This window comes from Gallinula chloropus, assembly GCF_964237585.1.
Source record: "Gallinula chloropus genome assembly, chromosome: 5".
NCBI lineage: Eukaryota > Metazoa > Chordata > Aves > Gruiformes > Rallidae > Gallinula > Gallinula chloropus.
Window position 1 is genome coordinate 57,007,672 of NC_140090.1, and position 25,438 is coordinate 57,033,109.

General features: G+C 40.1%; 1 protein-coding gene across 2 annotated transcripts in view; it reads left to right on the top strand.

Moving 5' to 3' along the window:
• Positions 1-12,298: 12,298 nt before the first annotated feature.
• KCNMA1 (potassium calcium-activated channel subfamily M alpha 1) overlaps positions 12,299-25,438 on the top strand; it is a gene marked incomplete at its 5' end in the record, with an annotated part of 459,986 nt that continues 446,846 nt past the window's right edge. Inside the window, one exon of one of the 2 annotated variants that reach the window (XM_084265235.1) lies at positions 12,299-12,610. In XM_084265235.1, the coding sequence (XP_084121361.1) occupies positions 12,299-12,610 (312 nt within the window). The remainder of the gene's footprint in view (positions 12,611-25,438) is intronic. The other variant, XM_084265236.1, reaches the window with a different exon arrangement.

The following is a 25,438-nucleotide window of genomic DNA, read 5'->3' on the forward strand; positions in this document are numbered from 1 at the left end:
TGTGCCACTGCTTTGAAAGTTAAGAATTAAATAGTTTTTAAAAGAATGATCTAGAATTCATGAAAACCAGGAGAGCTGTAAATGGTAATGACATTGTCATATGGGTGCAAGGCGGTGGTGTAAGGCAGCTTTTTTCCAAATGAAAAGTGATAGCCATTCCCTTATTGTAACCTTCCTGTCAATCAACTGATTATCAAAATGGAAAATCTTCAAGAGTTATTATTCCAAAGGACTGAGTCTCTCTGCCATTTTTAGTTTATCATAATGCAATTCAATCTGTCATTGAATGTCACTTTGCTCATATACACTTTGCTTGTAATGTTTTCAGTGTAACAAAATATAGTTGCTCCCACTATTTCTTAATCTTCTGCTGGTATCCAGGACATTTTAAGAAGGTGACCTAGTACCATTCTCTCAGGCATTCAGTTAATCTGGTGCTAAAGAACTTTAAATAAGTAGCTGCCATAGTCTGGTTTACTGGAGAAGGCCCACAGCTTTGCAGAAATAGAAATTGCCATGATGAAAACCTGAGATGTAAACTGGAAAGATATATGTAAATATATTATAAATAAGTTGTGCTTTGAGCTTTTCAGTACCTTCCATCTAAAGATCTAAAAGCGCTTTAGAAATTAACCCCCATCATACCCTTTGCACAGAAGTAAACACGAAACCCATGGAGTGCATGTGACTTGCTCAAGGTCACAGAGCCACGGCTCCATCTGCATCTTTGCTTTAGGGCTTCTGCTCTAATAACTAATAACTAATTACAATCCCAAACTCTCAGAAAATAAGGAAATAAATAAATAACTTTCAGTGGTCTGGCAGGACTTGCTGGAAATGAGGTGTAGTTCAGAAGAGTGCAAAATAACCTCATGCAGGTGTGTTCAATTTGAAACTCGGTTTAATTTTGTATGGAATTATAACAGTAATGAAATGAGATTGAACTCACATGAATAATGAGCTCTAAATTGAGAATGGTGTGATAATGCTTTCCATGGTTCAATTAGTCAGCCATCTGTAGTACTTTCTAGTAATAGTTACATTGCCTAGTTTAGAAGAGATTTAAATTCCTCTGTCTAGTTTTCAAGAACACATACACATTATACAAGAGATATTGGGCATCATGAGGAACATTTAACAGGCGATGTGTGCATGACCCACATCCAATGGATCTAAGTATAATAGGAAGCCAGCTTTAAGTATGCAAATCATTAACTGGAAAAATAAAACAACCCAACACCTTGGTTATAACTGAGCCTACCCTTGCATTTCCTTTGTAAGCAGCAACTTGAAAAAATTATCTCAGACTTGAGTAACTTTTTGCCTTCAGTCTCCATTTCCATCATGGAGCTCCCTTTGGATGTTGCCTGATGTGCTTCCCACTCTAGGGCCAAATCTAGAACTGTCTTCTGTCATTTTATAGAAGCACTGAAAAGCACTGGCTCCTAACATACTACTTATCCTCAGTATGAGTCATTTTATCCTCTGCATCTTGAGTCCATAAGGATCTCATCCTTCGTTTAGGAGGGTTTAACAAGCTATAGAAATGGAAAGGTTATTTGTTTTTATACTTACTCTGGGATGATAAGAAAAGATGTTTCTGGACTACAAAAGCATTGGTCTAAGGTGAGAACCGGGTAACATGGGAGGTTTGAGGAAGTTGGAGCAAGCCAAAGAAGGTAAAGCAAATCTGATCTGATTGTTCAAATAAGAAATAACTCTAAATTTAGTGTTTTCTGAAAACTGATGTTAATCCAGGTAAGACTGGACACATGATACTCCATGTTACATGTTTTAAAATGGCTAATACTGAATTTACTAGAGTCTGGAAGGCAGGATTTTTGTCATAAAAGAGAAGGTAAACCACTGAAGAAGGTTGCTGTATGCTTTTGTTGATGTCAGAAAGCAGTTAGTGTACCATCTGGGAAAAAAGGAAGCAGAAAGCCTCTCTGTTAAAAAAAAAAGCATAACATAATCTGAGTTATGTCTTTCACTTTATTGGCAATGATATAAAAACTGCTTAAGTTTATTGGTTTGTGATTCTTGCAATGCACACAGAAATGTATTGTGTTAACACATCAATCAAGATTTAAACACATCCTAATTAGTTGACAGTGCCTGTCACTGAAAGGGCACTAATCTGATGCACAATGAGCAAAGTGTATTGTCTAAATACTATATATCAAAACAGTATTTATTTATATAAATGTTAACCTGCCCTTGACAAACTTTCATTGTCCTATTGCTCTGTTGCAGTTAGTAAATAATTTGCACATGATTACCTGTCTCTAAATAGCTGAATTCTTCCGCAAACAAAAGAGAAAATGCTTTATGAACTTTGGTTTGAGATAAGGAAAGTGAGTTTCCTTCTAGGAAAGAAGTAGTGAGCCTGTTTGGTCTATGGGACTGAGTACAAGCATCCCTGAAATTATAACTTTCTTGGTTTCGATTATAATGAATATCACACTGCTAGGGCTCCTCTGGGGTACTGACTGCTGAAGGTACTGATAATTCTGTGTGATAGAATCTGAATATGTCTGCAGGGCGCTCTGGCACTCAAAAATGTTGTCTTTCTAATCATGGGTAATAAGCATCTTACACATACTTGCATTTCACCTATCTTGATCCTAAGAGACATAGATGCTTATACAGCTTCATCAATTTATCAACCTTAAAAAGTCCTAGGTTACCCATTTCTTGATACAAAAAGAAAACAGTTGAAATATGCACTGTGGAAATTCAGAGGAAAAAGAAAGTCTTGATGAAAAGGTTAGTAAATGTTGATAATACAAAGTAATGCTTTATAATACGCATTTAGCAATGACCATAATTTATGGAAACCAGATCATTTTAAACTATCATGACAGTTGCAAAAAACCAAACAAAACCAAAACCCTATCTAAAAATTAAAGGTATTTTAACTACTGCAGCCGTCCATAGACTGTATATATTGGTCTGAGGTAAGATGAGCAAAAATGTGTTATCACCTGAATAGCAGTGAACTTCATTCTAGTAAAGAAGGGACCGGGAATACCTGTTGTGTGACATAAGAGTTTATTGAATGAGAATTTACTAGGATGGTGACTAGGTGGAAGGTTTGTGATTAATATGTCTTACATTTAAATACAATTTAGTATTCTGTTGCCTAAAACAATGTGAATTATTAATTAAAAATTATCTGCAGGATATCCACCTGTGAACATATGACAATAGATGATTTATTATGCTTTTCCCAAAAGATGTTGCTCTACTGATTACAAATTAGTTTCAGTCTATTATTAGATATGCACATGTACATATTATTAGATATCCACCCATACCTTTCATTGATGCAGCTACAGGGTTGTATTTGAACGCAAAACTGCACCCAATGCATAAGACACAAACGGTTCATGTCCCTTCCTAAGTAACTTACCTAAGTCCTGACCATAGGTTGAGCTGTAAATATTTTATATCAGGAAACAGAAATGAACATCTGACCACAGATCAGATTAAATTAAAGCCATGAATATGAGTAGATGCAGCGTATGAGACTATTTGGTTAAATAAAGCTTCATTCCACTATTGTTACATTGCTCAGAGGTTGCAGGTGAAGGTCATAACTGAAGTTTCATTTTGTTGGTTGCCATTAAATATCCCAGCATTCCACTGAATTTAGCATAGGAAAAAAATGTTGTAAGCTCTGTTGGAAAATGCTGCCTTTTTAAGGCCACCATTCATTGTGGCCTTGACTTCAATTAGTTTGGTTTCAGCCTGAGGATATTTTGTTTTATAGCCTGGTGCAGGCTTAGAACCACATATAAGACTGCTGCACTAGCAGAATAATGACATTTGACACGTATCTGTGACTACTGGTATATATTTGATCTGCAGCAGCACCATTGACTTGGGAGAGGACATATTTGGATCTACTGGTGAGAAAATAGAATACGATGTCTTTAGAATAGTACTCCAAAGTTTAATCTTGTATAAGGAATACAAAAAATAGCATCAGTTAATCACTGACCATTCCAAAATTGTTACTAAGTTGTGTGTTATTATTTCATTATTTTGTCAATTGAAGAACATATAGTTCCAAATAGGTAAGGGAGTCCTAAAGCTATATTCACATTGGAATTAAAGGTCACCTTTATATTGCACACTAGCAAGTACAACCTCGGTAAGATAGAAGCGCTGATGAAGTCAGCAAGCAATTAAGGACATGACTCCTACACAACCTCTTCAGTTTACTAGTCACTTAATCATACAAGGTGCTGAGCCTTGTCACCCTGGACCTAAAACACATGCTTAATTTTAACCATGTGACTCGGTTACAGGATTCTGTGAGATTACTTGTACATAACGTTAGACACCTGTTTAAATGCTTTGCTGGATCAAAGCAGGAATGGTCAGCGTTTTGCAGGATTGCATGTTAACTAAATTTTTTTTCTCTTTCTCCTCCTGGAAAAAGCCTTCGGTGGATAAGTGGTTATATTGAGGGGCGAGAAAGGGTATCTTCCAAATACATTGAGATTCAGCTTTTCAAACCTTCCTGTATGTGCTGATGTTTGATAATGAAGCAGGTCCTGATTTATTTCTATTCTAATTTATTTTCTGTTGCTAATTTCCAGTTCTCAGTTATTCTGTTCCAGACAAAAAATCAAAGCAGATGATAGCAAATACTGCTCTTCCTGAAAGAATAACCAATTGAGGTTATTCTCAAAAGCAAACACAAAGTTCCTAAACATGAATATATTCTGGGGAGAATGAAATGTGTCATAATAAGCTGCAAATAAACACAGTGGCTCCTTGTATACATATGGTCTCCCCTTTATGGTTTCAGTATGCCTGATGTCTCATTTTTCGGCATTAAGCAGATTTACACCTGGTGGACATTAAATTAGCTAGTGTTCAGAGCTGGTTTTCCCAGTGGCTGGTTTCAGTACTCATACATCTCCATTTTTTTTTGTTTGTTTGTTTTTCACAATTAGTTGACTTTTATGAAAATTTCCACTGGCCTAATTTGAGTAGAGCAGCAGTAGAGTTCTTCCACTATTACTTTGCTTCCCAAGTAATTTTCTTTTAAAGTGCACACCAGAGACTTTGAATCCCTACAGTAAGTTAAGGCTGGCAGCTGGCTTCATGAATGACTGGCAGTGTTTCCATTGTAGGGGCTCCGATTCTGACTGCAGCATCTCTCTGCAAGTGTCACGTGGCCAAAAGAATTGCCCAATGCAAACAGGCATCTTTAGACCTACCATACTTGACAATGAAACAACTTCCTCCTTTCCCTCCCTTTTAGTCATGTCTCAGAAGGGTCAAGAGTCAAAGCCAAATGATTCCTAGAAGTAATGAAATGATTCAATGCTTTGGGTATCGTTTTGATGCAGTGTTTTACTTCTCTTTCTGGATCTTATTTGTTAGCCTACCTGTGTTTTAATGGGAGCTGCTGCTATTCTGCCTTCAGAATACCAGTAGTATCTTCTTGTTTTCACTTCTTCTGCAGCAAAATCCCTGGCTGGAAGGAAAAATCATTAGCACACACAGTATTAAATAGGCTCTGATTTGCAGGAGTAAAGAGTGCTTTTAAGTGAGTGGATTGATACATATTAAGTGCACTTACAGACCTCAAAAGATATAACGTCTTGCTTAATATTGCTCTTGAAATCATTATTTCTGTTGTCACCTTTTTTTCCAAACCCAGCTATATCTTCTCAACATTCCATTAATGCACAAAACAGCCTAATTTTCCAATAAGAAGCGGTCCTATTGGCAGGAAATACCACATCTAACCAAATACTGCGTGGTGCAGGACGTGTGCTTAGGGGAAAATGAGGACAGGAAAGTATGCTTAGGTCTAACTCATAAACAAAATACAAGGACATCCAAGAATATAAAAAAAAAGGTCCAAGGAAAATACTTAATGTTTGCAATACTACTCTGCAGTAAATTTCTATTCATACTGTATGGATTAACATGAACAAGAGCTTTTCTTTAATATTTTATTTGGCTGGCTTGAGTGCAAGGGTTCCAGTACTCTGGAGATGATCACTACGAATGACTGGGTGACCCGTTAAAGCATTCTGCTGAGGTATGTCTTTGTCCTGCCAGCTGGAGGATTTTGCCAGGGTTAAGTGCCAAAATAGATCTCAATACGAAAGTTTTAACTAATTCAAGGAAATTGTTACGTAACCTCGCTGCCAAGAATAGTGTTCACGTATACTGTTACAGGGAGATGTGATGAAGCTGAACGTATTTGTATTTGCAAAGTGCTTTGATAAGGTATTACAGAGTGCAATATATTATTGTGCTAAATATGTACTTTGATCTTTGAACATGGATTGGTTAGATGCAAAATAAGCTAAATGCTATAGTCAATTAATATGCACTGAAATAGTTTGACTAAATTGGATGAAAAGAACCAAATGCTGAAGGGTATAGTTTTTCATATGCAAACAGATAGCCATGTGTAGCCATGCTACTCTTATATGTGTATTAGTATCACTTCCTGCAAATAGTTCCCCTCTGGAGTCTTCAATTCAAGGTCAGCAGATCCATGTGTTTCATGTCAGCATGGGGTCTTCCTCAGTGTCTCAGAGAGCAAACATTTTCCATTAAAACAAAAATTTCGCTGAATTATTTTAAGTTTTTGTTTTCTGTGCTTGTCTAATCACTAGAAGTGTATTGTTTTTCACCCTTCTGCCACGATGGAGTAGGAATAGTAAGGAATAGTATTTAAAGGCAGGCTCAGAGCCAATTATGTGGGGCATTTGTGATTATATGTGAAGTCTGGTCAATACTGAGTCTCCACCATTAGAAGCCAAGACCAAATACCCCACTGACCTCCGCAATACCCATCAACCCCTTTGACTATACTACCAATTCTTCTTATTATTTCATTGTACCTCCAAGTGTAAGTTCCTCACCTGCCACAGCTACTGAAGTTACATAAAAGCCAACACCATGTTCTACAGACCATTTACGTTTACAAAAATTGTAAAGGAGGAGGCTGTTGGTCACAAATAGAAATTACTTACGTTGGTTAAACTGTCATGTAAGGTAACAACAGCGCATCCTATACGGAATTGTTCACGTAGTAACTACCTCCCTGTCAGGGAATAAATGCATACCAAATTGTTGGAACTTGTACATTTTTGTCTTGGAAAAGAATTTACCTTTAGAGCACCTTAACTACTTGTTAAGTACTATTTACCATTAATCAAATGGGAAGGCTTGATATAGAAACATTAAGCAAACAAGTTGTGGTGAACAAGTTTTTAGTAGAGTAGCATAAATGCTTTTAGTCTTTTTTAATATGATTTCCCTCAAGATAATAACATGGGATTGTTTTCTATCATTTCCCCAGATTCAGTTAGACCAAATGCCTTCTGCCAAACCTGGGGAGTACATGTTTATTCTCTCACATTTCATTTCTTAAGGAAAAATATTTTTCTTTGTATAATGTATTAATCATTTAGAGAACATATCCATCTTACACTGTTGTTCCATTCATTAGCTGTCATGCCAAATTAATCCCTGGTGCAATATTGTGTCTTCGTTGAAGTCGTGCTTCTTAGCTGCTTGGACTCTTTAGTTTTAATTGAAAGATTTATCATTCCAAAGAGTTTCTCTGTCTTCAGTTCTTAGTACATGGACTCCTGGAAATCCTGACTATTTTGCTGTTATTTTATCTTTTGTTTATGCTGTGTATCTTTTCCTTCTTTTTAAATCATGGTTTTCTGTACTGGAATGTGCAGAAGGTTTTTTCATATAAGCAAAATAAAAAAACCCAGTGTGATTTATACTTGGCTCATACAGGTACAATTATGCAACTTTCTTTAGCTTTGTTGTGTTATTGCACTTAATTAAATAATCTGTTATTGATAATGAGTAATTTTGCAGGTAAATTATATCTGATTAAATTCAATAGCTCATTCTTCTTTACATGTGCGTCTAATTGGTAAAACCCAAATTGTTTGGTGTGTTGAGATCATTGCTGAATGGAGGTGTGGGGGCTTTTTAATTGCAAAGATCCAGGTTGACGAATATTTTAAATAGTTTGTCTGTGTTACTGTACACAGAATATCCACAAGAGGGAACTGTTTTACATAAAGAGGAGTCATTTTCTAGCTGCTAACATACCCTTTTCTGGAGCCAAACCCTCTGGATTTTGGTCGAGCTGGCATGATTGTGTCCTGGCCTATGCTATATGGTAGCAACAGGAAAAGCACAGGTAGACCCAGTGTTTGTTATATTCTGAAAATAATATTCAGTTAAATAAGTAAATTTTGAGCTCTCGTGTTGAACTATTAAATAAAAACCTAATCTGTTTAAGTTTTGTATTTGCTCAGAATTGATCTCTGCAGGAAACAGAGCTGGAAAATCTTGTTTGGTCTGAAAGCAATGTGAAAATGCAGTTGTTGCCTCAGTAAATGAAGCATGCAGACTTGGCCTGCACTTTCAAACTGCACTTTTTAAAACCCATACTAGAAAGCAGGCCTTTCCTTATTCATTAAAGGGCATACTCAATTGGTATTTAACTTGTGACACTCATTCAAGTATCTTTTTTATCTCTGTCTATGAATCAGTGAACAAAATAAAAATTTACCTACTTCATACAAACTTTGTCTTTAGCAGCTAATTCCTATTAAACAAACTTCACTGGGAAGCTAAGTCTCACCAGTGGTTATCAATGTACCTTTGTATGTGAATTTCGTCATTAATATTTACAGAACTGAGACCTATTTGTATAAATAAGAGGTTTTTGTTTATACAAATAAAATGAAAGGTTTGTTTCCCTGGATATATAGTGTGAATTTTACAAACTGTAATTCCTAATGCATGCAGTTACTTGGTTTGTGGTAAGTTTTTGACTAGAAGAACTTAAAAGCAGCTTTTTACAAGTGATTGAAATGCATCTACCTGACTGAATCTGTGTGTAAATGTTGTGTAAATGTGTTCAAAGCAAATTATGTACTTCAGAGTATTTGGTTTGCTGTAGGCTGAATTGTTCTTTAGGAGTGCCCTTTGTATTTGTGGGTACAGTATTACTGAGATGCTACTTTAGAAGTGCCTAATGGGCCTGTTTGCATCTGGAGCACTCATGAAACCAAGGTGTGCAGCACTCAGCTGCAACACTACCCTGGCTCTAACAAGTACTTGAGGAAATGAACACTTTCAGACTGCCACCTCTCTGTCAAATCTTCTGGCCCCTCTCAAGTAACAACAAGCGAAGATGTATGCTGTATCTGTGGCTTCAGAGATCCAGCCCTTTTTATCTCCCAAACCAAAATACAGAAGCAACTCCACACAGAAGCCTTCCCTGGGATATGCCCGAGTCTTGCAAGGTGCAAAGAGCTTGTGGCTTCCATTAGCTGTAAGAGCACCTGTAAGCACCTGGCACTTCTGGAGATCAGGCATCAAGTGGCTGTCTTACAATGGTCCTGCCCTTGTTCCACTCCTGGTGTTTGCAGATGGTTAAAAGAAGCCGTAGGTATGTGCTCAGCTGTGAAAAGGGTGCTCCTTTAACATCAACCCAGAAACCCAGAGCAAATGACCATCAAGACCAGGTTCTGAGCCCAGGTCCCTAGGTGTGTCATCCTGTTATGACAATGCTTTATGGCCCAGGTGGCTTTCTAGCTGTAGGGAGGGACGGTAGTGAAAGACACGTGATGGGGTAGCAGCTCTGGCAACACAGTCTTGGGGTGCATGTGGCAGCCGTGACATACGGTGTCTTTTCAACCTGACTTCTTGTCTGCACGTAGAAGCCCTCCACTTAATTCTCTCTTAAACAGCCTTCTGGGAATGGGCTGCTTCAGGCACACCATGTAACTATCAGTTTTCCTCTGGGACGCAGTGATGTAGTATTTTCTCACTCGTACACACCTCCACATTATTGTGTGATGCTTTCTGTATTCAGTGACCTCTACTCATCCCTTCCTGAGAAAGGAAGGCCTCTCTTGAAGGATCAGACTGAAGGAACAGACTGGAGTGAGACATCATGATGAACTCACAAAGTTAGACAAATAGTGGTTTTATTGCATAAAAAAGTAGAGGTGATAGCCCCATAAAAACCTTTGAGACCTCATAAAATTTCATTACTTGAGTAGAAAACAAAAATAAACAAACCCATGACAGATGCAGAACTGGGAACTACTAGTAGGAAAGGTTAAGAGATTACTATTTCATAACAGTGGCTCTGTGCACGTGTAGTTACTGGGTTAGATGGGGGAATGTCATGCACATACAGGCTGTTGTGTTCTACCCGTGGAGCGATGTCAAGTGGAACTGCATAACACTTTGACCAGACAACCAGGTGAGCAGACCACGTGCCAAATGGAGGTGTCTGTTTATAAGGAAAACCAACCAAATTATATATATTTATATTCCTCTTCTTTTCCATGGGAATTTACAAAAGAAAGCAGGAGACAACTACCCAGATTTTCTCCCTGGATTTTGCCCCCCTCTAGCCTGTTACATTAAATCGCTATTTATAGTTCCAAGGGTTAATTTCAGGAATGTTCTTAGGATGTGCAGCAATTTACGGTGCGTTTGCGGACATTTGCAGCCTTTCCCCGTGTCAATTAAAGCCGAACAAGAACGCCTTCAGCGGAAAGACCCACGCCACGGTTCCCCGATATTCATTTCACGCTCCCTCACCGCGTTTCCAAGCCAGCACCATCACCCACCCTCCCGGCCCCCCCGCATCCCCCGGCACCTGCTGCTGCAACTCACCCGCCTCCTGTAAGCCCCGAGCGCGCCCCCCTCCCCTCCGCTCCCCTCCTCTCCCTTCCCGCTGCCCCCCAGCTGCGAGCCCCAACCCGTCCGCCCCCGAAGGCGCCTTTGCAGCCGGGGTTGCGCAGGGGCTGAGCTCGCCATGTCGCGCTGCGCGGCGGGGGAGGGATGGGGAAGATGGGCATCGGGGCGAGGGGGGAGAACCGGCGGGGCTGCGGGGGCCGGGGCCGTGACAGCGCCGTGCGTTAGCCGCTGCGTCATGACATCCGCCAAACCAGCCCCGCGCACGGCCACGCGCGGGGGGGCCGTTGCCGCCTGCCCCCGCTCCACCGCGGCTGCGGATAGCGCTTCGCGGCGGGGATGGACCCGCCCGGGCCGGCAGGACTTGTTGGACCGGCAGCTCCCCGGCGCGGCCGGGCACCGCCTCGCCGCCACCTGTGAAGCGCCTCGGCTTCCCCCTTCCTTCGCCGTCCTCCGGAGCGGTCGCTCGTTGTCTCGGCGGCCCCGCAAGCGGGACCGAGCGGCCGCGGGGCGAGGAGCGCGGCGGCGCCGCACGGCGCTGCCCATGGGGGGCCGGGACCCCGCCTGAGCCGGTGCCCCCCACCCTCGGCGGCGGCGACGGCGGCAGCAGCAGCGCGGCGTCCCGGGCTGGCCCGGCAACCTCTTCCCGCGGGGCCCTTCATGCGCCCCGAGCAGGGCCGCGACTGCGGGGCCATCGCGTCCCCCGGCGGCAGATAGGGAGGGGCGGGGAGCCGGCGGCAGCGGCGCCTCTGCGCGTGTGGGAGCAACAGCCTGAGCGACAGCCGGGGCCCTGGAGGGAGCTCCCGAAGGATGGGCGAGGAGGCGGCGGTAGCAGCGGCAGCAAACGCACAGATGGGCCAGCGGAGGATGAATTAGGAGCCACAGGAGGCTGCTGCCGGCACCGAGGGGGGAAGAGGAGAGGAAGGGGCTGGACTTGGAAGAGGAGGAGGAGGAGGAGGCGGAGGGTTCGCGGGGGGGACTGAGTATCGCTAATAACAAGTTAAAGACTAATAACAATAATAACAGACCACCTCTGGGAAGATCCACGGCGGAGGCTGAGAGATCCCCGCTGAGGCCAGCGGGGTTGCAGCGCTGGGTATCTTGGAGAGACGCTCCGAGGCATCAGTTTGTGGTGGTGCTGGATGATTTTTTTCGGGTGGGCGGGGTGGGGGTTCTGTATGCGGGAGAAGGAAGGGGTGGGAATCTGAGGTGGAGACTACCTTTTTATTATTACTGTTATTATTTTGAATTTTTAAAAATATTATTTTCGCCGTACGAGGAGGACGCTCGGAATTCACCGGCCTGTCGGCTCCCGAGAGGGACCCGGGGATTGTGCGGTCGCTTTTCTCCAGCTTCTTTTTTTTTTTTTTTTGTTTGTTTATTTTGTTTGTTTTGATTTGGGTTTTTTTTGGTTTATCCCCCCCTCCCCCCCCCCCCCCCCTTTTTTTTTTCCGCTGAGCAGCGGCGGCGGCAGCAGCAATATGGCTGGTGATGGGTTTTTTGGGGGGCGCTGGCGGCGGGAGGAGCTCTCGGAAGCCCCTGCGCTCCCGGCTCGCTGTTAGCTATGGCAAATGGCAGCGGCGGCGGCTCCTACCCGGGCGGCAGCGGCGGCGGCGGCATTAGAATGAGTAACAATATCAACGCCAACAATCTCAACACAGACTCGTCCTCCTCCCCCGTCAATGTACCCAAGATGGATGCGCTCATCATCCCGGTGACCATGGAGGTACCCTGCGATAGCCGCGGACAGCGCATGTGGTGGGCTTTCCTCGCCTCATCCATGGTCACTTTCTTTGGGGGACTGTTTATCATCCTGCTGTGGAGGACCCTCAAGTACCTGTGGACTGTCTGCTGCCACTGCGGGGTCAAAAACAAGGTAACTCTCCCTCCCCTTCCCCTCCTGGTGCTGGTCGTGGTTTCGGTGTGGTGGTGGTGCTGAGGGGGTATAGTAAGAGCCCAGCCTTGTAGACCACGACACCTGGGCGAGGTGGAGGCAATAGAGAAGAGGCGGTAAGGGCTGTTGCTGCATGGCAGTGTGCTGTTGTGGTAGGGTTGCCACAGGCTGTCGGGAGCTGCAGCGTGGGAAATGTGGCTGGAGGAGTGGGGTTTCCAGTTCAGCCCCAAGATGTGCCCTTCTGTCCCCCTCTCCCCCTCCCACCTCATGCTTTCATCTGGTGGCACAGAAGTTACGCTTGGTGTCAGCTCGCCCCTCAGTGAGGCTTTGCTTGCTCGATGGGATGGTGTGATTTGGAAGTTGATACGCAGCCCCAGGACCACATACGATGGTGAGGCAGGAGTACTTGTTTACTAATCTAAACTCAGTTCTCTTGTGGAATGAGGAACTTTGGCAAAATTAAAACGGTAAACTTCTAATTCAAGTAAATATTTTTGAAGCTAGTTTCACTCCCTGAGAATCTTTGACATTTCTGTTTGATAAATGAAACGTAGATAACAAAAAGTATTGAGTGCATTAATAACTAACTCATCACACCAATATTCTTATAACCTAAGTGTGAAATCTTTGGGGCTACCTCTCTGACCCTTTTTGTGTATTACCAGCTGGAAGAAAGTGTAGTATGTGAAGTAAGGTCAGCTCTTGGTTTGAGAGAGACCCTTCAAACCAAAGACTAGAAATTGTTCAGGTCCAGACTTCCATTTTTGTTTAAGACAAATGGGATAGAAAGTGTTAAGAATCTGTATTTGTGAAAGTGGATTTTGACAGACCCCAAAATAGACAAGCAGCTGGAGTTTCTCCCTTTTCCTTTTCACATTTTTTGGATTACAAATGGAATAATATCTGCTTCAATTATTCCTGGCACACAGACACCCACAAAAACACACACACCTTTTAATATATGGTTGCTAGGTTGCTGGCTTGCTTTGATGTACAGTGAGCTGTCTTCCCCCTTCTCCTGTCCCCTCCCCCCTAGACACACTTGATACAGCGCATAACTCAGCTGTATGATGGGGGAAAACCAGGAGCAAAGCTAGTGTGAGGAGTTAGCTGTACTTGTTTGTGTATTTGGGTTTAGCAAGGTAGGCATCCGGTTTGGATTGCCGAAATGAACCTCTGCATTCTGGTTGGAAGTAGGAGAGTGACAGTGAACTTGGCCTATCTGTGGAAGAAGCGATTGCTAGAGATAAAAGCTTTTATTTATTCCTTAACTCAGCCTTAAGCTTCAGGAAACGTACCAGTCAGGAACTCTTCTTTATAGACATTTTTTATTTCATTCCATACCTGAGCTTTCTCAGAGAGGATTTAGCCAGGTATGATGACAAAGCTTAAACTAATTTATGATAATAAGTGTGTCTTGTAAAATATCCTCTCCTACAACAGTAAAAGGCTGTTTTCAAGAATGGGTGGGTAGTTAAGAATTACCTTCAGTTTCTTCTGTGTGTATTTAACATTTTCCTCTGCACTTGATAAGACAAATCTGCAAGGGCTATTGGGGGGTCTTGATGAAAAAGAAATCTTACAGGTTATCACTCATGCTTCTTTCCTTGAGAGAATGAAAGTTACAGACTTGTACACAGACTTCTTATGCATGGTATCTTGGTAGGTGTTGCTGCTCTGATAGCCCTTGGTTGGGACATACTTAAAGCAGATCATTCATTTCTTAACCAGGACACAATGGTTAAGAAATGAATATCCAAATTGTCTTTAAAACCTCTTAGGCTAAATGCATCAGCTTGCTAAGTAACAGGTATCATTGAGGGGCTCAAACACTTCCAGTCTGAGCAATTTGACATGCTGCAGCTATGTCAGGTTGTAGGAGTTGAGTTTGTGACATGTTTGAGAGCTGAAGTAACTGTGTCCATAAATATCATTCCCTGGGGCAGGAGGACGAAGGACTCTGCAGGTAGGGGGAGATAATACATCTCTTTTAGATTATTTGCTCCACTTCTAAGGGTTTTCAAGCCTCTGGTGAAGAACTTCAAGGGCTGGTACTGCATTCCTTACATGCTAAAATGGAAAACTGGAGGGAATTCTGTGTGTGTAAGGAGCAACTAGTTATTGTAAAGCAATTCTCTATTGTCTAGGGCATAAAGGCTAACTGAAGTAACAACTGGAAATGCATTTAAACTTTGCTGTTATCAACCTCATGCTTTGTGCCGTATGGTAACTTGGGAAAAGTTGCTGAGGCTGCAGCTGAAAAATGTGAATGCATATGTATGCTATGTTGGCTACATGTGATCTGCTAGCAAAATCAATTTTAAGGAAGTAACTCCTCCTACTGTGGGACTGAAGAAGTTTTCTGCACGTTAGGACCTTTCCTTCCCTGTGTTGCCTCTTCTGCTGCTCCACAGGTTGTTGCAGAGTTATCCAACATCACCTCACCATCCACATAAAAAGTTGCCCCACCTAGTGAGCTAAACAAAATCTTTCTCGTGCCTATTTTCTGTCTCTTCTTAGTGAATAAATCCCACATATATGTGAATAATTCACAAAGTTACTTTGCTAACACCTGTGTTATTGCAAGGAACGGCAAAAAGTTTTTTGTTTTATTTCCCCTGCTATATTCTAAGCACTACATTGTTTTCCTCAGATGTGCCTGTGACTGTCAACTGGATTCTGGGATGGAACAGTTTTTAATGGCTGCATAGAAGGATTTAGAATGTTTTTGGTGGTGGTGTTTCTTTGTTTTTAATTTTCCCCTTCTTAACTCATTGAATTTAAGGTTGGAACTTAAAAATGTGATATAAACAGTTTAACACTGTGATATGAAATTTCACTATGGGTTTTTTCTTTTTCATGGAAATAAGAAAGTCAAGATGCTGTAAATCAAGAATATGAAAACTTCTGGTATGAGAATGCTAAATGTTGCCCCTTAAAATTTGATATCCCGTTTATGTCATCATGTATGAACAAAACATTAATATTAATCATGATTGCTGAAGTTCTAGGATTTTTATGCACCATGCTTGCTTTGTGAGTTGAAATTTTAAAAAATCTGTCAAAAAGAAAAACATAAATCTATGTCTGTGTTGTCCGTGTTTCATGTAATTTGAGTGTCATTACAGCTGATTCCCGTGTATTCCTTTATTTAATAAGGTATATAATTTTAGATCTAATTCTTCCAAAATTAGCTACAGTCATACTGCAGAAATTTGAAAAAAAGTTGTTTTTCTCCTCAGTGTTTACATCTACATTATAGGAATGCTTGGATATCATTAAAGAACTTGCCTTCCTTTTGCCTCTTATTTGTCCCTTGATGAACTCATTCTCATTTGGATATGAAAAATAGAACCTGAGATTGAAATTCAGTGGGCTGGACTCTGACACCAGTAGTTGCACTCCTTGCTAGAAATAACAGAAAAAGAAGATAAACGTGCATGGTGAAGTACACAGTACGCATAGTGGCTAAATGTGCATTACACAATCTGTAGCTCATTTGATTATATGGATCTGCTACTGCATTTTCTGTGCTCCTGAAGGGCATTTTTCTACCAACATTATCTGTCAGTATATACTGGGTTTTGGCTTTGAACAAATTCTTAAACAAGAAGGAGTAGTGGAATGAGAGAGCACAACAAATTCAGGGCACAGCTGGCCTCAGAAGCTGGCCAATGCAGAATCAAATGACATTTGTACCTTTTCAAAGAATATGGTACTAGATCCCATATTGTTGCTCCTTGGGTCCCCAAAGAGCGGTACCCCTTATGTATTTTATGCCTTCAAGGCTTTAGCAAGTAGAATGTGTCTTTATGGCTACACTTCTGTTGGAATGATTTCAGTGTTTTGAAGACCTTTTCCTCTCCACAACCCAGGACTCATGTTTGTAGAAAATGAAATTACATTATGAATGAAGATAGCAGTTGCTATTCTGAAATTATAAGACATAATAGCCTTTTTTGGTACCAGTTTTTTATGGGAATTTGCAGTATTTGCAGAAGTTGCCTTTGAAAAGTGACGAATTTTCACCCAGACCTCTAAGGCCTGAGAAAACTTCTAAGTGAAAAAGTTTGTTTTCCCTAAAAGAAGCCCCATTTCTACCACCTTGGCTCTCATATAGCTAGGTTTGTTGATTTCCAACCACTACCTACATCAACGTCCTCTGCAAATATAAATAAACAAACTCAAAAGAAGGCACTCCATCTTCAGAAAAGTATGAGAGTGAATTGCAAGGTGCATGTGGACACCTGACGCAGGAGATCCCTTCGTTCAGATCTGTGTGTGGAAACCTCACCTTGACTCTCTCGAAGATGTACCAAGCAGAAGCGTATGAACAACTGGAAGGCTCAAGGGATTAGCGGCAGACTGTAATGCATTTCGCTTGTGAGTCACATGCGCAGCCTGGCTCAAGGCGCTGAATCGTTCCTGTCTCATGGCTGTCAGGTGGTCTGCCCGTAATCACTCTGTTAAGAGTCCCACTGTATAGGTTGCCAATTGGATGGACATGGTGGGGAGGGGTCAAGGACTGAGAGGGAAGGTGCTCTCAGCTCTTTGCAGATGCTGTTTCTACAAGTGAAAAAGGCACCCGCGTGGAAAGGTGCGTGCTGTTGTTTTCCAGGCTGTGAAAAAGATGACACTTTTGGCTCTCTGGAGCTGGTAATAGATTTCACATTTTATAAACACACGGTAAAATTGGTTATGCATGCAGAATGGAAAATGTATGGGCAAGGATTTAACTGAAATGTTACTTTGATGCAGTATCATACTTATTTTCAAGGCTTTGCAACACATACATTTAAGGAGAAAATCTGTGCTCAAGGAATTTTCAACTCTCACACATTTGCAAATCTGTAAATGCCGGTTGGAAGCCATTAGATTTCACATTTTTTTCCGGTTTAGCTCAATAGGAGAAATGCCTGTAATAGGAAATGAAAAGCTTTTAAAGAACAATGATCTATGTACTTTGGTGCGATGAGGTTTCTGAATACTGAATTAGGACAGTTTACAGCCCCGGAGTTAGAAACACTGAATATTTGGAGAGCACTAGGCCTAAATTCAACCTCTGTAGGGAAAGGATCTAATGACTGTAATTAAAAAAAACAGTGATGTTCCATGTCTGCCCTGTACTATTGCAAGAAAGTGGATTGTGAATTAGTCATTGAGCGCCCTTCCTGTGACAAATATTAAAAAGAAGTAATAATTTCTGGTCAGCGGGCAAAATATAGAGCAATAGTCATTGCTCCTTTGGAGACTGGCTCTGCTGTTCTGTGGAATCCAGCTCAGATGGACAGAAGTTTATGTGAATTTCAGGGTTGGCTCGTAATAATTCCTTGGCAAGGCGAGACTGTAGTTCAGAAGCAGTGAGGCATTCTGTGAGGTGAAATTTTAGGACAGGAGTTCCAGAGAACCTTGTGAGATATGAACATAAAATAACTCTGGATGAAATTAGGAATATCTTTTTGGTTCTACCAAGCATACCTGGTCACATTGTATAAGGTGATGTATTTTACCAAATTACCAGAAGTCTGAGAAGGACACAGTGAATACAGCTCATGAGGTTTTTCTAAGGGAAAGATTGCCGAAATGTTATGTGTGGGTGTTAATGGTTAAAAAATATCTCTCTCCCCCACATATCATTTCAGTGACAAAAGGAAGGGGACTACACTTAAAAAAGAAAGCTATCATAAAATGCTGTGTTTCCGTAATGAGTTCATATGCTGCTACGTGGTTGGAGGCTTCATGCGCGACTCTTCTACCCGCTCTGTCGAATGAGGGCCAAATGGTGTTAGATCACAAGTGTAGTCTGGCATTTATACCAACTGTACGTAGGGCTAAATACACAAATTCCAGATTGGACCTCATGGTACTGTTTATGGCACATAGGTCATATAGGGTGACAAGGGGAGGTGACACCCAGTAGAAGTTTGTTAGTGCTTTTTCCAGTGATATAGCTGGATGAATAAGAAAGAAAACAAGATACCTATCTTCCACGTCTCTTGGAGATGTATTGGTCAGGAAGGGCCCATTTTGAATCCTGATGGTATTTATAGCCTAAGAATACATCGGGTTTGCATCTTGAGAGGAACACTTCATTTCCATATATAGTATGCATGGCTGTGTTTAAACGAATGTGCTGCCACTGAAATGTGTTGAGTACAGTTTGCTTTGAAATGATATATTGCATGTATTTGAGAGTTACAGAAACAGCCAGCCTGTTGAAATAGAGGGAGGCCGGCCATCCGAATAACTTCAATGGTTTTGGACTCAGGCCTAGATGTTCATAGTGTTCTAGATGAATCAGATAGTTTTTTCAAATTAATCTTATGTTAACATTTTAAGCTTTTAAAAGCTTTTTTCTTTATTGTAGCGAGGTGTGTTTACTTGGATTCTGGCCATTATGCCTGGGATTTCAACATTAGAAGCATAATATTTAAAAATCACCCAAGGTGTGTTTCTATTACAGTTAAGACTTACACCTTCTGCTGAGCCCCCCTTGAAAAGCAAAATTTGGGTGCAGAGCCTACTGATGATATTGTATCATGGCATCTCTCCTGCAAGCTGATGTGCTACGGCAAATATTGGCCCTTTTTGTAGAGCTGTAGTAAGTGCATGTTTAGTGGTTGTGACAAAGGTCCCTCACACATGGATCACCTGCAGGACAGAGACATCCGTGAAGCTGCAGCATTGCATCCTGGAAACCCCTCTGCATGTCCTTAACGTCCCTACCCCATTTAAATATCAGAACTGCTAATGTATAGTTGAGGAAAAAAAAACCAAAACTAAATCTCATCACCAGGCCAGAAGAGTGCTGGGAATCACTGTGACATCATAAACAACAACAAAAAGAAAAATAAAACAGCAAAACACAACAGCTGGGCTAAAATTTGAGTGGCTTATTACAGTAACTGTTAGGTACAGGTCTGCTGTGTTGCATTTTTATTGTTTTTATATATGCAGGAAGAAATTTACAATACAGTTTTGTTCTCCTTTGTCCAAGCAAATGCTGACTAAATATTTGCATTTTCTTTCTTGTTATACTTCATTCCTTTTTCATGGTATCTTTTACATTCTTATGTAATGGTTTATCTCTTATTTGTTAAACTAAATAGATGACCTACTCTAAATTTGCTATTAATGAGATTAACTCTAGCACTGCTGGTGTTGGATTCATTTTCTTTTTTAAGTATAGGGGAAACATTATAGATGTGTCTTTTTAAAAAAATCTTATTTGCAAATGGTGACTTTAATGTTTCAGAAACAAAGTGAAATATATTATGATTCTTTAAGCATCTTGTAAATTTTTCTAGTAGGAACTCATTTTAATTATGATTATGCACTGGTATTCTGATGGACAGAAAATACTTGAAACAGGTTACTAGCTTCTCTGACCTATAATGATCATAGTTGGTGTAGAGCACTTCAGGTGCTTTAAAATACCTTGAAGTATCCTTTGGCTACAAGTGATTTGACATCACTGTCTTGAAAGTGAGTTTGCTTATCAACAGGGAGATGTGTGATGCTTTTACATTTTCTTGGTTATCTTACTATAAATACTGTTTCATAAGAAAGCTGATAAACTTTACTTGGGTTTTAAGAGCTGAAGGGAAAAAACCTCTTCCTTTTTCCTTTCAATCACAAGATTATTGCAGGGTCTGTCTATGTGGTGCAAACATTTTCCACAGAAAGGGATTTTCTTATTGCCTTGGTTATACACTTCTGATAAATTGATTTTATGTGGGAATTTTTTACCATAACAGATGAAATCAAGGCACCTTACACATCTTATTCTGGACTCCAGTAGGATTTGTCTAATCTCCCCTAGCTTCTTTTCTCTATATACATAAACATAGGAGAAGGTACTTCAGTGTTTGTAAAGTTACTCATTGTTTTAAAGCTCTTTAAAGCAACAGTGTCTCTTTAACACGCACTACTCTAATTTTAATTTTCTTTTTCCCTAGAGATGTATACACACCCCCAGTCAAAATATTTATTTCAAGCTGATTGCTCTTTGAAATACCTTATTTTAAAAAAAAAGTTTAAAAAATAGAATTTTTCATGTTTCCGTACTGAATTGTGGGGGTAATCAGAATGTGTTGTCATTTTTATGGCTGCAGTTGCTTTAATAAAGCTGTATATAAACTTTTGCCTTTATTGACTGTCCATTCAATTATTTGTCTTTGGGTTTGTGTTCTTTAAAGTGAAAAATGTAATGGCTTAAAGCAAATAGATCTTACTCTTGGTCTTATACCAATTGTGTACAAAAGCAAAATGTATCCTTAAAATTGATTGCAGAAAGTGTATTTAGAGGCCTTTCTTTCTTCATAAAGAGTGTTTGAATGAGAAAATGTAGTTCGCAATTTGTAGAGGAAGAAAGTAGTTCAACCTCTAGGGTGAAATATGTATTTTTTTTAAACAACAAAGAAAACCCCAAATTTAATCAGTTTCTCTATTTGCTTTTGATACACAAATATTCAGTTTTGAAACAGCTAACCTTTCTGCCTGCAAGAGCTCAAAGGTGCTATGGAAAAGATTCCCAACTTGCATCAGGTGCAGTAAGAGATTAAACTTGCTGAGTCACTAATTGTTAAAAGCCTTCACTAATGATCAGCCAGGGTGTTCCTGAGTCTTGTTAAGAGGTGGGTCACCTTCCACAGGGAGTTGATTTAAGGGGTGCGGTGTGGAAAGGGATAGAGCTCCAAGCTGACATTCAGTATTGAACTGTACTGTACCTGCAGGGGTACAGTACAGTTTGGTTTAGAGCATGCCTGATTGCATGTCTGAGCCATGTTTACATCTACTTTATGACTCCATAGGCGGTGAAGGTGATGTCAGCCATACCTGATCTGACCTAACACCTGTTGAAGCTAAGTTACATCACTTTCCACTTTTTTAAAAATAGAAATCTAATCCATCAGAGCACATCAAGTGTTTTGGGGTAGCAGTATTTTCAATTTTGTCACTTAACAGTGGACTTGACGTCCTGAGGTGTTGGTTTGACAGTGCTAGTAAATCCAAACTTCTAAGGCTGAGAGGAGACTCACTGTGAGGTACCTGAGCTGAGGACAGGGTGTGATTGGCAGGTGGTAATAGCTTCAGACCCTAGACTGTCATAAGTTTTTAGTTATTTCTACTGAGCTTCTGCAGGATTTCCTGGGTAAAACTTCAATGGTAAGAAGTTTTATAAATTAGGTTGTTTCTTTATTAGCATACTAAATGTTCCTTTCATGGTGTCCCTTGGTGAACATGGTTTTCTTTAGCACATTTAGTGGGTGAGGGATGCACTGTTGAAAGCAAACTCAAGGTTTTGCAGGGTAGTGGATTCCCTTCAGGTGGAAGTATGTGGGGAGAGGAGCTGGAGGAGCATGTCTCATTTGCCCTGGCCCTTGGCGGGCTTCAGCCTTACAGCTGGGCCATATGAGTCTGGAGATTGTAAACGTTCAAGTACAAAGCACTGGGTACTCTTTTGTTCTCTTTTGCTGTCTTTGTCCTTGTAAAGGTAATGATAGTCATGTTTTCAGTGGAAATTACAGATGATCTTTTTAATAAGCTTCTGTCTTTGTTTTATATTTCAATTGATGCATTATATATGTATAGCTTGCTACAGTTGCTTTTCTAGAGCACTCTTTTGTTATGCTGTAGCTGACTTCAGCATTCAGTCTGTGCTCAGGGCTTTTTGTTTGTGCCCTGGCAGGCTGTCCTGCCAGCTGAGCATGGCACGGTGACCCAGCAGGTGGGCAATGGTAATGGTAAAACTGTGGCTTTGGATGATGTCTTACTGTTTTAAGACTGTGTCACTGGTGGTGACAGAGCTGTTGATTTATTATAGCTATTCCAAAATTACTTTTTTAAAATTGATTTTTGTGAGGACTTTGGTGAGTGTCTGGTCTGTATGGTTAAAGATGTTAGCTCTACTGACTGAGAGGGAAGAAAAATGAGGTGAGGACAGATTATTTAAAGTGGATGTTGCATCTTTGATCTAATCTGAGACAATAGGTGATACAGTTTAGTGCCTGGACTGTTTTTAGGGTGCTTTTCCTATTGCTGCGAACTTCAGCTCTGGAGCTTTTATTTTCAAAACATTTATTAGAAACGAGGAGAAAGGTTGTGATACTTTTAATTAAAAGTTCTAGAAGAGCTTCTGGCAATACAAACAGACTTCTAAAGTTTGTGTCTCCTGTATTTACATTCTCTCAGCTCAGTAAAAAATTGTTTATGAACAGTGATGGAGGAACCATTTAAAATGTCGGCTTTTTCCATAACTTCCAATTTCTCATATTGAATTGTCTTTTCCTGGGGACAAACAGTTCTAGTCTTCGGAGTGAATTGTTTTTTAGTAGTGGATGTAAGATTGTAGTTTCTATTGGTTTCTGCAGTACTATTTGGATTTCAGATGGTATGTACGTATAGGTTATTGTGTTACTTCTGTAGAAAAAAAAAAACAAAACACTGGCGACCTTTTGTAACCGTTATAGCCATCAATTTTTTGTAAATGAGAATGAGCGTGGAGAGCTGATGGAAATGGCACTTCATCTCTGAACAAATTGGTGGCTTAAGACTATAGCAGTGTTTTGGTCATCAATATCAGTGAAAGTAGAGGGTTCTTGACCCCTGTAATTTAATTGATGTTGGTTCCTGAATGTCTGCTTCGACATGATTAGCTTGTTTTTGTTTATTTGGGCTTATTTCTAATACATTAGAAGGATATAATGCTAAACTAATGTATTAGATCATTCTCTCTTAAAAAAAAAATAAAAAAATCCTAGTTTAATTCAGTGCAGATGCTGTAAAAAAACCCAAACAAAAAACCACCCCACAACCCTTACATTCATGTAAACTATTAAAAAATCCCTCATGTTAAATTCTTCAGAATTTATTTATAGGTTGTTTCTATTTATCTTCCAGCCTCAGACTTCCAATTAGGTTATCTAGTCTTGGTTTGATATTCTTTAAGCATGTCACCTGACATGCAAAGGTGAAAACCTGACATCCTTGTGTAGTTGTGTGATGCTTGAAGCTAAATTTCTATGGAAACGTTTTAATATTAGGAGAGATGCAGTGTATCTATTATGGATATGGCTTTGGAGAGGTGGTAGCACTCAGTGTAAGCCGGTTTGGGTTTCATATTGTTACATTTGAAGTAAAATAAATTCCTGTTCTGTGAGTCAATGCCTGTGCGCCTTTTAAAGTTCTATTTAGAGGGCTGAGAGGCTTCTAGTTTTTGTAGTATTTTCTGCAAGTGGGAAAATTCATTAACAGGACTCTAGGATTTTGTTTTAAAATGTTCCATTCTGTTCAAGGAGCATTGTATATTCAAAATTGTACTTAGCAACTTTAAAAGATCTATCTGAACTATTTTTATTATTGTAGTACTCAGAGGCCACAGGGTTTTGCAGGCTTAGTTATGCCAGATCCTATTACCAGCTTTGACAAAGGAGCGATCCTCGGCCTCATGCATCTTACGATCTGAAAGCAGATAATAAGGAAAAAGCCAGAAGAGGAGGAGGGTTGGGAAAGAACTGGCTCGCCTCAGTCCATATAAAGCATCTTAGATAAGCAGATGTTTTCATTAATGTATATACGCTCACCCTGTTTGCTAGATTTATTAAGAGAACGTGGTTTGTGGGTCCATTAGAGCTGTTGCTATTTTTAAAGAACTACAGGTGGTTAAAACTTGCTGTGCCATACCAAGTTTGCTTAAAGATTGATGTTTTATGTAAACAGAAAAAAAAAAGCAAGGATGAAATGAAATTTTAACTCTAGTGTGTAGAGGAATTTGTACGAATAGAAAAATATCCTGGAGGGAACGAAGACTGACAAGAATGGAATCTGTCTAGTTCAGTATGCAGTGTGTGGTACTCACTTTATATGCAGACATTTTGAATATGCTTGTTCCACTGCCATTTACAAAACAAGTTTTTGAGTACTGATATCCATATTTGATTTAAAGAATAATGTTAATTTTAGAATCTAGGAAGGTTCCCAGTTAAACATATGCTTGTTGATTGTACTATTTTTAGCTCCTTTGAACAACACGTGTTCTTTCCAGATTTTTTTTGGTGAATGTTGTATTCTGTTCTTAAAAGGAAAATCTCTCGGTGTCTAGATTCTTTTTTTGTATCCAAGAAAGGAAAGAGCCAGGGCACTTGTCAGTGCTTTACTTTTTCAAAATTGTAAGAGATGGGGCAAGCTATAATTAAATCTAAAGTGGATGCATCTGGTAGCGCTAGCAATGCCAGTGGAAGAGAACAGGTGAAAGAATCTGAGGCATAATACATAGTACATTATATAACCTGTCATGTAATGTGTGACACAGCAGAAGAGTAATCTTGGTATTTATTTAATTTTTGTGTAGTCTTGCTTTTAAGACAAAGGCTTAATGTGATAGCTTGAAATGCTTGTTTGTGTTGTATTGCAGGAAAGCTAAATATTTTTTGTTTTTATTAAGGCTAATGTGTTTAATCTTTTATTAACAAGATACAATTCCCGGTATGGGTTGTCTTGAATGGGTTAACATTATTTAAAACCAAGTCACTGTTTCAGAAAAATAGTGTACCTGTTTAAAATTTGGGAAGCTTATCATCCAAGCTAAAAAATGTGAAAGGTGTGCTGGCAGCTCCATTTTTTCCCCAAAATTTATTTTTATATAAGAAGAGTACAAAATCTCTATGCAGATTTTTTCGTTGCTGAAATTACCTTGTTCTTTAAATTGTTGGCGATACTTTCAATGCAGTCATTGCATCGCTGGGAATAGGAGTGTAAAAATGACTGTAAAAATTGAATTGTATTACCTGATTTGGGAGGTATGCAAAA